This window comes from Halyomorpha halys, unplaced genomic scaffold (genome assembly GCF_000696795.3).
Source record: "Halyomorpha halys isolate HHAL.00 unplaced genomic scaffold, Hhal_1.1 Scaffold698.1, whole genome shotgun sequence".
Classification (NCBI taxonomy): Eukaryota; Metazoa; Arthropoda; class Insecta; order Hemiptera; family Pentatomidae; genus Halyomorpha; species Halyomorpha halys.
The window spans coordinates 177,251-189,981 of record NW_027105869.1 but is presented as its reverse complement, the minus strand read 5'-3'; the positions used below and the strand labels follow the sequence as shown (position 1 = coordinate 189,981).

At 27.5% G+C, this 12,731-nt stretch overlaps 1 protein-coding gene and 1 long non-coding RNA gene across 2 annotated transcripts in view; one reads left to right on the top strand and one right to left on the bottom strand.

Moving 5' to 3' along the window:
- The window catches only part of LOC112210411 (uncharacterized), a 6,064-nt gene extending 5,245 nt beyond the window's left edge, over nucleotides 1-819 (top strand). Inside the window, exon 2 of the long non-coding RNA XR_002945151.2 lies at nucleotides 499-819. This is a non-coding gene — a long non-coding RNA (uncharacterized lncRNA). The remainder of the gene's footprint in view (nucleotides 1-498) is intronic.
- Nucleotides 820-5,490: 4,671 nt separating this feature from the next.
- c12.2 (von Willebrand factor A domain-containing protein c12.2) overlaps nucleotides 5,491-12,731 on the bottom strand; it is a 60,982-nt gene continuing 53,741 nt past the window's right edge. The window contains exons 19-25 of the mRNA XM_014428177.3: nucleotides 12,357-12,556; nucleotides 12,110-12,265; nucleotides 10,231-10,339; nucleotides 9,646-9,766; nucleotides 7,991-8,180; nucleotides 5,849-6,087; nucleotides 5,491-5,764 (exon numbers count right to left, since the gene is read on the bottom strand). Of these exons, the coding sequence (XP_014283663.1) occupies nucleotides 5,653-5,764; nucleotides 5,849-6,087; nucleotides 7,991-8,180; nucleotides 9,646-9,766; nucleotides 10,231-10,339; nucleotides 12,110-12,265; nucleotides 12,357-12,556 (1,127 nt within the window). The 3' untranslated portion in view covers nucleotides 5,491-5,652. The remainder of the gene's footprint in view (nucleotides 5,765-5,848; nucleotides 6,088-7,990; nucleotides 8,181-9,645; nucleotides 9,767-10,230; nucleotides 10,340-12,109; nucleotides 12,266-12,356; nucleotides 12,557-12,731) is intronic.

Genomic DNA, 12,731 nt, shown 5'->3' with positions numbered 1-12,731 from the left:
TATATATATATATATATATATATATATATTGTTTCTCATATCCTAGGGCGCATCGGTTAGAACCCTTAGCTATTGGTCATTGAAACCGGCGATACCAAATGCGTAGCCTCCCCATGCAAGTTAGATTGCTAAATTAGCATACCTTGAGCTATGTTTGCTATAAGTTAGTGATATATTATTATTTAACATGTACTAATGAATATATATTGAAGTTTCATTCTCCTTTCAATTCAACTTTTAGGATCAATATTTCATTAAAAACATTTTTTAATTTTTGCATTATAAATTTTTATGTTTAATTTTCGATTCCCCTGTAATAATGTATTTCTAATTCTCAGCTTCTTGATTTCATTTTATGTAGAAACCGTAGCTGTTATTTGAAATGAGTAATAGCAGTTTGAACTCGAAATTTATGGTTTTATCCTTTCCAATTATTTACTATGTATGACTCATATGTTAATCGAGTTATTATTAATATAAGTTTATTTTTTTATTCAGGTAATGCAAGGACACCCACAATCCTACAAGCAGATATCACACCTTAGATATGCAGATTACACGATTTTACAGATATGCATATAGTCCGACTGATTTTGATTATTCTGCACATTAAGCTTTGTTACGTAATAGCACACTAGAGTTAGCCATAGGAAGCTGCTCAGCGCTCTACCGCCTCCTGTAAGACTTTCGAAGCTGATAAAATCTTAAGACTTAGATCAAGATATTAATTATTATCATGTATCCATGTATATAAAAACTGTGTTACTCTATAGATACCAAATAATTGTATGTATTATTAATAAAACTAAATCTCAATGATGTGTTTATTTTTTATTGTAGGTTCAATGTGAGGAAAAGATAGTCAATATTAACGAAAAAAAAGAATTGATATCTAAAGTTCTATAAGACAAAAGGGGGTTTACTACTTATCCTCTTGAGTTTTAAAACATTAGATATCGCATCTTTATTTTGTTAATTTTACTTATTTATTTTTATGCTTCTCATTGTATCCTGTATATTGTTTACTTCCACATATTTTTTAATGTGTTAATTTACATAGAGCAGTTTGATTTTTAATTTTTTTATGAGACCTTTGTCATTTCTGACATAGGAAGGGGTGTGATATGTTATCTTCCTAATTTCTTGTTATATATTTTTTTTTTGTTTTTCCCTTTTATATTGTGGTTGTTATATCGTTTTTTTGTTTTCATCCCTGATGAAGACCTTAAACCTATATGAAACATCAGTACAAATAAAATAGTTATATTAAATTAAGTTGTTTTTTGTTTATTATTACTGTGCTGACTGTTTTTTTTTTTTTTTAATTTTACTCTCTTCCTGGTCATTTCTGATATATGAATGAATGAAAAAATAATTTTATTCTGGGACAAATGTCCCCTAAGAATAAATAAATTGTTAAGATTAATTTAAGATTGTAAAAATATTAAGGTTAATTATATGGCAGACATTTAAAAAGTTTCATTGTACATGTTGAAATAGCATTAACATGTACAACAAAAACCTTAGGTTAAATTGTTTGAAAAATTGACATATGGGGATTATTTACAGGTTACCACCCTACTCTAACCATGTTGAGGGGTCAAGTTTTCATTTCTTGAGCCCTAGGATTTTATGTTCCTTGAAGTGGCTTTTCATTTCCTCAGCTTTCCAAATAATGTTTAAAATTTATTTATAGAGGGCACATGAAGGGAGGTGAAAAAGTTGGGAAATAATTTTTATTTTGTGTTTTTATATGAATTTGCTTTTAATTTTTAAAACAATACAAAACTTATGCTTAAAAAAAATCACTTATATTTGTTTATATTTGACTTTTCACTATCATAATCCAATAATAACTTTAATTTGTCAGAATGAATGATGAATTACACTTTGAATGAATGAATCACACTTCATGTTTGACATTTTGTTCACTTATTTATTGTATAAAACCTTAGATATTACTGAAAATACAAAGCACGTATGGAAGAAACTCAAATGTTTGTTATTAAATATGTCACAACCTATACAAACCTAATAAATGTAATACTTATACAGGCCATTAGAGCCACATAGTCCGAATTATTGAACAAACATAAAAAACATCTAAGAACTCTAATCTCAGTTACAAATGTTTAAAAATTCTCGGTAACAGAGACATTTCAATGCGAAAGTGTTAGGACCTCATCGTGATTATTAGTAGTAAAGGTTTTTCACATATCTAGGTCACACTTTAACTGCTTAATAGAACAGTAATCAATTTTTTATTATTTATAGCTAGTTCTTAGGATGGGAACACCCTAACCAAAGATTTTTATAGCCTAAAGGTTTTAATGTATGAAAATTGTTTTAAATTTTTCATAACAAAACTAATTTACAATTTACAACCAAGTAGTTGTTCAAATTTAGGCTCAGTATGCTTTTTACGACAAGGAGCCCTTTATTATTGAGTTAATTTTAAATATTAACTGTATTTAAAAAGAAAAAGTAGTGTGTGTAAATCTGACTGTAGTTAAATCAGAATTAAATTGTTATATTATTTAAAATGAAATACTATATATATATATAATATATAAGAGCAACTGCAGTAGTGAAAGTACATTCTTAAAAGTGACGGCTCATTTTAATTATCAAGTTGTTAGGTGGATCCTTCTCTTCAGTTTTATGGTGAAACAGGTTTAATTTTAAAATATGAAAACACAATTTTTTATTACTTTAACAATAAGCTTATATAAGATAATAATATATGTTGAAAATAAACAGATTATTTCTTTGAAGCCTAAAATAAATAATTTCTTTTGAAAAAGGTGATTACTCTCCTTCATAACTATTTCTTATGACAGAAACAATCTTAGAAATCATTCTAATAGCATAAATCTCTTACTCCATGTAAATGGTTTGTAATTTTTCATGATAAAATTCAATTTACATCAAAGTAGTTTTGTTACTTCACCGGCCAAATATTTTTTTTATGACCTTTATTGTATATTAATTGAGTTTGTTTTAAATACCTTCCCAGAATTTATATTAAAAACAATTTGATGTGTAAATCTGACATTAGTTAAATCAGATTTTAATTTTTATATTATTTGAAATTTTGAATAAATCCTCATGAGCAATGCAATAAATAGTGTACACAGAAAGTTGGATTATTTTATCATAGTCTTAGTCAAATGATAAAACACATTGAATGACAATACCTTATCATTTTACAGTTTATTACACTTCTATTTTAACTCCACAATACATTATGTTAATAAGAGCATTAAAGAATGCATAGTAATTCAGAATGAAATTGTTATATTATTTGAAATTTTAAATAAATCCTCTAAAGCAATGCAATGCACTTTCAAATAAAGATGAAATAATTTTATAATACCCTAAATCAAACAATAATATACTTGAAATAATATTTTATTGCTTTATATTTAGCTATTTTGTTTCCATAGTTTATTACCTTAAAAAGAGCATAAACGAGTGTAAAATGAATCAAATATAGTCAATGAGAACAGGCATAAATAAATATGGTCGTAAAAGTAAATAAAGTAATAAATCCGATCAATAAAACAAAAAAGATTCACGAAAAATTGATAATTGGGGATTTAAGTAATAATGTTAACATAATAGTTTAACTAACTGCCAAAAGATAGCAGCACCAATCAAGAAAGGGAGAAAAATTGTAGTTCTAAAAAGAGCCGCAAGAGGCCAGCACCATCCAGGCAGGCCTTTTCGAGGTAAATTCTAGCAAGGAAATTTTATTATGTATTAGGAGAGTAGGAGTTAACAGGAGCTCAATGATTCCATCAGTCGTGGTCCGATCGATTTAACTCCTGTTAACTTCTACTCTCCTAATACAACATAAAATTTCCATGCTAGAATTTACCTCGGAAAGGCCTGCCTGGATGGTGCTGACATCTAGCGGCTTTTTTTAGAACTACTATTTTCTACTTTCCTTGATTTGTGCTGCTATCTGTAGCCAGTTAGTTGAACTATTATTTTAACATTCCTAAAATTATCTGTTGTCAGTTTATCGTTATAATTTTCGTTCTATTGATCGGAATTAAAATTATATATGCTTTTGCAATCATATTTATTTATTCAAGTTCTTAATTAGTATTATTGAATAGTAATAGTACATTTCTTCATTCACTTATAAACTTATTGAAATAGGGTTATAAAATGTAGCATAATGAAATTTAAAATACAGCATTGTCATTTAAGGTGTATTGTTTTTTGACTTGGACTATGTTAAAATAATGCTAATAATTCTATCATCATTGAGGAAACAATTTAATTCTGATTAAACAGCTATGTTGTAGATTAGTTTTATTATGAAGAATTAAAAACCATTTACATGGATTGAAAAAGTTATACAATTAGAATGATTTCTAAGTATGTTTGCACTATAATGAAGTTAGGGAAGTATAAAGAAGTTTATAATCATATTTATTTCAGTACCAACCATTAAGATGTTGAGAACTCCGTAAGTTTCATTTGTCAGCTATTTTAAAATTTGCAATTACCTCCAAATTGTGTAGTTGAATTATCTGTTTCAAGATACAAAATGTATTTTAATGCTATTAATTAAGAATCACTTTTTCAATAAGTTTAACCCTACACTTATTAAATGATAGAAAACCAGTTTATATGATAACTCGAGTTATAAACTTCTATTTATGAGAGTTTATTAACTAAAATACTGAGAAAACTAAGTAGTAAAATATAAAACAATAAATAAGTCATTTCAATTGAATTATTATTCAACTTAAGCTATCATAAAGTGATTCAATCTTTATATGAATGGGTGTTGCTTATAGAATTTATTTGAAATTTCGAATAATATAAAAATTAAAATCTGATTTAACAACTTTTTTTTTTTTTTATATAAATTCTGGAAATATATTTAAAACAAACTTATTTAACATACAATGAAGGGTTTATTGTTCACACATATTGGATCCATGAAGTTATGAAACTACTTTGTTATAAATTAGTTTTATTATTAAAAATTGAAAACCATTTACATAGTAAGAGATTAATTGCATTGAAGGGCCTATTAACCTTGAAGGGTTTTGAAGAAAACTTGTAGTAGAAGTGCCTCATTCTTTACATTATACATAAATGGTTAAATTAGTTATCATTATGTGTGAAGGGAAAGCTTTGGTTTGCAAGGATTTGAACAAGACTTTGCTCACTAGGATACTCCACTCCAATAAATAAATCTGAAAACTTTAAAAATTCAGCTATTTAAAATATATTAGCATTCACAAGATATTGTTTCTCTGGAAGTATAAGGAAACAACTGTAGAATTGACTTTATTGAGTTAGTGGTCTTAGAAATCCATATATTAGATTTTTGGGATCCACATAATTGTACTTACAAATTTTATCATGGGAAGGAACCTGCATAATTTTCCTTTGATGACATATTTTTCAGTTGTGACATTATGCTTCGGGAGCAGTGATATGATTTGAGGAAGAGCAAAACAACCATTTAAGTTAAAATACTTTATTAAAAAAATAAATAAATTACAATAGTTGTAAATAAAATCAAAAAAGATTAAAAAGAACAATACTTTGTGTTAAAAACTAAGATCACAGTAGATTTTAAAGAGAGCTCTCTTTAACATTTGGTATTTAAGATTCCCATGTGCATTATTTATAACCTTTCACCATAGAAGATGCAAATATTGTTTGTAATATATTTGGTAGATCCTTTAAATTGAAGCAAGTGAAACCTCTTCCTGCTGGTAATGCATCACAAAGGCTGAAAAATATATTTTATTAATATCACACTAGAAATCAAAAGAAAGTAAAACTTCAAATTTTGAAACATGAATAATATAATAACCTTGCTGCTTCATTTCCCAATGAACCGATAAATATAGCATAAGCTTCGACTTTCGGGTCTACAGTGAGTGCCTCCCCGAATTCCCTGGCTGGAATAGCATAACGTGATAGGTTAGCATCTGAAAGTACAATTACTATTGCTTCATCACAATCTTCTTTTGCGAGTGATTTGACTGCATCTTCTGTCGATTCCAAAGTATAGTCTCCTTGCATGCAGAATTGTGAATGCGCATGCATTACCTAAATGAAAAATAAAAGTATACTAATAGAAATCAAATTATATGCATTAAATATATAGATAGTAAAATCTTCATTGTTTGTTATAGAGATAAATAAAACTATAAATTTCAAGTTCGTAATGCTACTACTTATTTCAAATAGTATCTATTATTTTTACACAACAAAGAGCAGAAAATTTATATTTGATTTGTATATATAACCCTTAGAAAAAACTGATTCGTGTGAAGTGCATGAATATAGAACGGAAAGATTAGCATATTGTTGAATATCAGAAAATATTGTCAAGAATTATAAATAAGCCAGAAGATTTTAATCATATATTGATTTGAAAATGGACAGCGAGTCCTAAATGTCATCAAATTGACTATAAAAAGATACTTGCTCATTTTTCATTGATATCAACACTAAAAAACTTGATAGAACATCATTTAAAGAAAAGTAGATACGCTAAAATATGTTGTAGTTTCCATGATAAATTCACAAAATACTGATTTTTTCATTATTTGGGAGAAAAAAATGGTTGAGGTGTTTATAGTTGATCGTAGATTCAATATGAAAAGATGGGAGGGGGTCAGTAATAAGTTTCTCTTATTCATGTATCATTACTGACCCCCCTCCCATCTTCTCCCATTGAATTTACGATAAACTATTAACACCTCAACCATTTTTTTACTCCCAAATAACAAAAATATCAGTATTTTGTGAATTTATTGCGGAAACTACAACTAAAGCATATTTCACCAGATCTACTCTGCTTTAAATGATATTCTATAAAGTTTTTTAGAGTTGATATGAAGTACTGAATTAAAAATGAGCAAACATTTTAGGTTTTTTTTAATAGCATGAGGGTGAGCACCTTAAATACTTTAGTATCTACTTTCTAAGGACGTTTACTGTACCTGTTTTATAGACTAGGAAAAATATGAACTGTTTTCTGACAGAAAATAGTGCACAATTTTATTTTTGTTTACCAAAAATAATTCAAAAATGAATTTTTCGTAACCTCTGGAACCACCATTTTTTATTTCCCCTAATCATGGTTGGTGGAATCATCAATTTTGACTCTAAACTGAATATAATTTTCATTAAAGTAATCAAAAATTGAAGTCAAATAACTTGATTGTCTTTTCAAGAGCTCTTGGGGTAAAGACTATTGATTTAGCAATTAAAAACTTATTATTTATTAAACTTATTAGTTATTATTTTAAACATTTTAATACTATCAAGTTTCATTTAACTTTTCAATATTTAATTTGAACTTAGAAATAAGCCAACCTTTTGCTTTTGTTTTAAATCTAAAATGTATTCAAAATATTGTTTAAAGATTTTAAAATGAAAATTTTAAATATTCTAGTTGGAAGAAGACAGTAGACCATATAAGGTAGAAGTAGGAACCTAACCTAATCTATAAATCTAAGATTAGGCACACAACCTTTTGGTTACAATTAAATGGTTTTGTTTAATATTTTGAATCTTTATAGACCTCCACCCAGACTATTTTCCTACAATTAAAATATTCTTCTATTACAATACAGTTTTTCTGAAAGAGTAATATTAATGACTAACAGAAATTCAAAAACTAATTTTACGCGTAGCAATTCAAACTTAGACAATACAAGTACCAATATGATATCAATGTTGTCTTGAGCTCCAAGCAAATGTTTACAGTAAGAAATATAAATCAAAAAATAAAAATTTCTATAATGTCTAGCAATTATAAGAATATATGAATGGAATATGGTCCGGGTACGGTCAAAAAAACTCAAATAGTAAATGGGTATACTATTTTTAATATAAGAATATATGTATTCTTCCTATAAGAATATATGTATGCGACCATCTCAATAACATTTCCAATCCACAAATATCCAAAATGTAATACAGCATAAATAGTTATACTGACCCTTAAAATTTGTAGTCTTTCTTTATTATCTTTTGGAGGATTATTTTTTTCAATAAATGGGATACATATAGATTCACCAGAATGTCCGACAATGTCATATTGAATTTTAGATTCGAAACCTTGAAAAGCTTCCATAACCATCACGACTGCTTCTAGTTGTCTATCTAAACGACCATCATATCCATTGAATCTGAAAAACAATGAATAATTATTTAAAAAAATAAATATATAAAAAATAATCACAAAACAAAATATTAATAATGATTTTAAATTATTATACATGAGAACAGAATTATAAGTAAATCTGTGCAAATATATGAGATGTTCAATTACAATGTTGGGGAAATTTCCTTTTTAAAGAAAATAATGTTGTATTATGTTGAATGACTCCTATCTGAACATAAACCATTATATATGAAGGAGCTGGTCATTTGGTGCATTTTTAACATTTTAAAATTTTTTATTTAGACAGTTACCATGTGTTACATCGTCTCTACATATAGAAAACATATTTTATGATATGTTTTAACAATACCATTATAAAACATTAAATATGTTGTTTATGATCGATAATAATAAGTAATGTAGAGATTCATATTCATTATTAATTCTCAGTAAAAGAGCTTTGGTTCGGAAGCAGAGAAAGTAATTTTTTAGAGAAGCTGAGTGTTGAAAAGAACCAATTTCAGAGTTAGGTAGAAACTATTATTCTAGACTCACTAGAAATCTGACATCATCTGTATCAAACCTTCATTTTGTCAATTCAATGAATGGAAATTAGAAATATTTTTAATATATTGTATTTGTTGAACAATAGTGAAATCAAGGCTATGCTACCTCAAAACTAACAAAAACAAATTTATTTTTCTATATTTGTAACAAAAAAATTGCCTCAGGTGCAGTCTGAATCGGGTGGAGAGCACATTCCTACTAACTCTTCCCTTTTTCTGAGAGTATGCATACCACACTTTGGAAAACACTGGGTTGAGAAAACAGATAATAGATGTTAACATTATCTTCATGATTTAGAATTTATGAAGTATGATAATTCAAAAAAGAAGTATCATATCTAAACATTTATTTGCTAACATTTCGCCCCACTTTGCAGGGCTTCAACAGGACTAAAAAGATACAAAACAAATAAAAATATGTTGATAATGAGATAAAAAGAAGTAAACTAAGGTGGGGTTAAAAATTATGTAAATATAAGTAAAAAAATTATATAAAAATGAACAAAAAGAAATAAAAATAAAATGTACAACAATAAGTATATATATATATATATATATATATAAAGAAATAACATAACTATTAAATTTAAAATGAACAGTAGAGGTTATAACACAACCTTGACCATCTCATTAATATTTTGAAACATACGGTCAATCATTTACATATATAAGAATGTTGACTGAGATATCAAAACTTCAGTTAAAAAAAATTCATCAATAATGGGGAAGTTTCATAAAGTTATCAGAATAACACTTTTCTTTCTTAAACATAGTGATTCTCAGGTATATCCAACTGTTTCAAAGGTACTCTGAAGTTAGTATATTCAATAATTAAATTTTTTAAAAAATTAAGTGAGATGAGAACAGAATGACTTAATAACACTTGCTTTCAACGGCTCAATTAATAATAAAATGTCATCCTACCTGTACATACTACCAGAAACATCAACGACCAATTTTAGTCTTTTAGGTTTCTGCTGAGGAGCTCCAAGTTCCGGGTCTTTCTCACTTCTACGACGGTAGATATTTTTCTCTCCAGTCAGTCCTGAAAATGAAGACATATCCCCATAAGAATCAGTATAATACAATGCCATTAATGGTATGCCAGAAATTTTAATAGCCATTCAAAAGATTTTTGTAACATAAATTTTTTAATATTTAATATTTTTTACAATAATAATAAAAAAAAAAAGAAAGGCATGCCACACTAAAAATAAATAAATAAAGATTAATTGAAGATTATTTGAATGAACAAATGAAAAATCGATCTTTATTCTGTGATATTAGGTATTCTAAAAATGATAATCCGGCAACATTATGTTAAGTTAAAAAAAAAAAAAAAAATTATGCAAATAAAAAAAAGAACATGAGACTTCAGATATTAGGATAGAGCCAACTTCGCTTGGAATAACAGTGAGTAATATGAGAACATCTGAGGATACCAAAGGTGAAATTTAAATTATTTATTATTAATAATTAAAAATTGATTTAAAAAATGAATAAATCTACCTTCTATTAATTTAGTATCATCAAGTTCCCCAGAAGTCTGATGCTTTTGCCATTGTCTTTCCTTTGATTTTGCTTGTAAACTAGTCAAGATAACTCTGAGAGCTTGAACCTGAGAATAGATACATTTTTTTAGCTGATGTAATGGATATAAGTTTATTAAAAATTAAATTCATAATATGATGTGTTTGTTGTTGGCTGTGGATAATATCTATGAGAAGAAGATGGTCGAGAGTGTGGTCAGTAAAGAACACAAATAAATAAAACTTATTTCATTACGGCCGAATTCAAGGCCTTAGTTTTACCTACATATTTAATTTTATTTTTACATATTTTATTAACATATTTACTTACACATAAGTTTTCTTTCTCACTTTTTTTATAATTTTAATTTTAAGTAATGTTCATTTTTACATATATTTACTAACTGGATTTTCATATTTATATCATTATTATCGCCCTTTTTCATAATTTTAAGATTACTATATTTGTATATTGTATTTTATCTTTTTATGTTTTGCTTATTATACTTCACTTATACATTTTCTTTCCATACTACTTATTAATCTACATTATTTGGTATCCTTCTTACTTCTATGATTCCCAATAATTGATTTTGATTCACCAGATATAATTCACCATATCTGCCTGTGGTTTTTCCTAACTCCACTTAATGATTCATTATATTATGATTAAAATTAACTATATATGTGTGTGTTTAATTCTATATATTATTTATTTACATATACTTTTTCATAATTAGCCCTCATAAAGGCCTAAAATTCTGCCCAAAAATGTTGACACTATTAAAGCAAGTTTTATAATGAGGTGTAGTTGACCATAGATTACTGATTGGAGAAGATGGTCGGGGGGAGGGGGAGGAGTCTGAAGAGATTCTTTGTCTTTCCGTCGCCCACTCTAGTGTGCCTTTCTACAAATCAATCAGTTTTAGCCAACCTTCTCCGGTTGGCAGGAAGGCTCTTCTCTTATATGCATAGTTATATATATATAGATATATAACTCACACTGTAATTCAGATATAAGTCACTTACGCACTATATTTCATTTTCTGTCATATTGTTCAATTTGTAGATTCAATATTTGTTTTTTCAATTTTTTAGACTCTACTTACATATCTTATTTTGTACATATTTTCTCACCTACATAATATTATATTTCATCTTTCACAGTTTTCAATCAGCTACCTTCTAATTTCATGATTATCAATAAATTATTTTTTATTATTCAATTATCAATTATCAATTTTTTATAATTTATGATTCAATTCAATATTTTGTATAATTCCAAACTTGTTTTGTACACTATTTCTTTTCAATTTTATGTTTCTCTAAATGTTGTTATCTCTTTTGTTCTATAGCCCTGATAAAGACCTGAAACGTTGGCATAAATAAATATCTTTTTGTTTATTTATGTTATTTCTTTGCTGATCGCACCCCCGACCATGTTCTCCAATCAAAAAGCAAGTTTTAATTATACTCCTAATCATCTTCTTATAAAATTTGTAATGAATAACAGACCACAATGGTAACGTTAATCATGGTATCGTTAATAATGGTAATGTTAATCATGACTTATGGAGTGAAGTTATTAACTCAAGCTCTTAATTCTAAACGAGTTTACTTATAACTGAATCCAACGTGGACCCAAATATGCAATAAGGAACAAATTTTCATTTCGCACCAAAAATGCAATTATTTGATGTAGATAGTATGCGTTTTTGTAGCAAAATGAAAAAATTATCAATTAAGCTTATAAAACACAATTTGACCAAAATGATGGGTTTCGTTCACCACAACATCTGAGATATGTTAGGTACTTAGACTTTAATTGATTCATAATTATAAGTAAGTATGAAATTTACTTGTCTCTCAACGGGTTCAAAAAACTGATTATATAGCTTTGCGTCATATTCACTCATTTGGATTTCTTCGAGCTTCTTCTTAAATGCTTTTAGACCCATTTCACGAGCTGCTTTTCGAATATGCTCAGGAACGGCAGCTTTTTCCTCATCGCTGATCTAAAAACAATTTCATAACTTTTATTAGCACACAACTAAATATAAATATAACTATAAAGACTAAGTTTGAATTATTATAGCGAAGCATTACCTGATGGACATCATGACCCGCGTCGAGCCTGTAAGGCCCTCCTTTACCACCAAGACCAGCGGTGTCCCTTCCGCCAGTACCACCTGCCCAAGTGTTACCACCAACGTGAGGCTCATTCTTCTCATCCACTTTGCCATGCTTTGGAGCAGACATGTCCTTACCACTATCTCTCTTTACAGTCATTTGTATCTTTTTCCTAGCTAAAAAAAAATAATTTAAAAACACTAATTTTTTATCATATTAGCAATGAAAAAAAAGGTGATGAAAGTGATGTCTCAGTGAAAGGCATGCATATTTGTTACAGGTTATTTGTATATTTTTATAAATACGTTACTTTTTTAATATATATATTTATTACTTTATATATTTGTATTT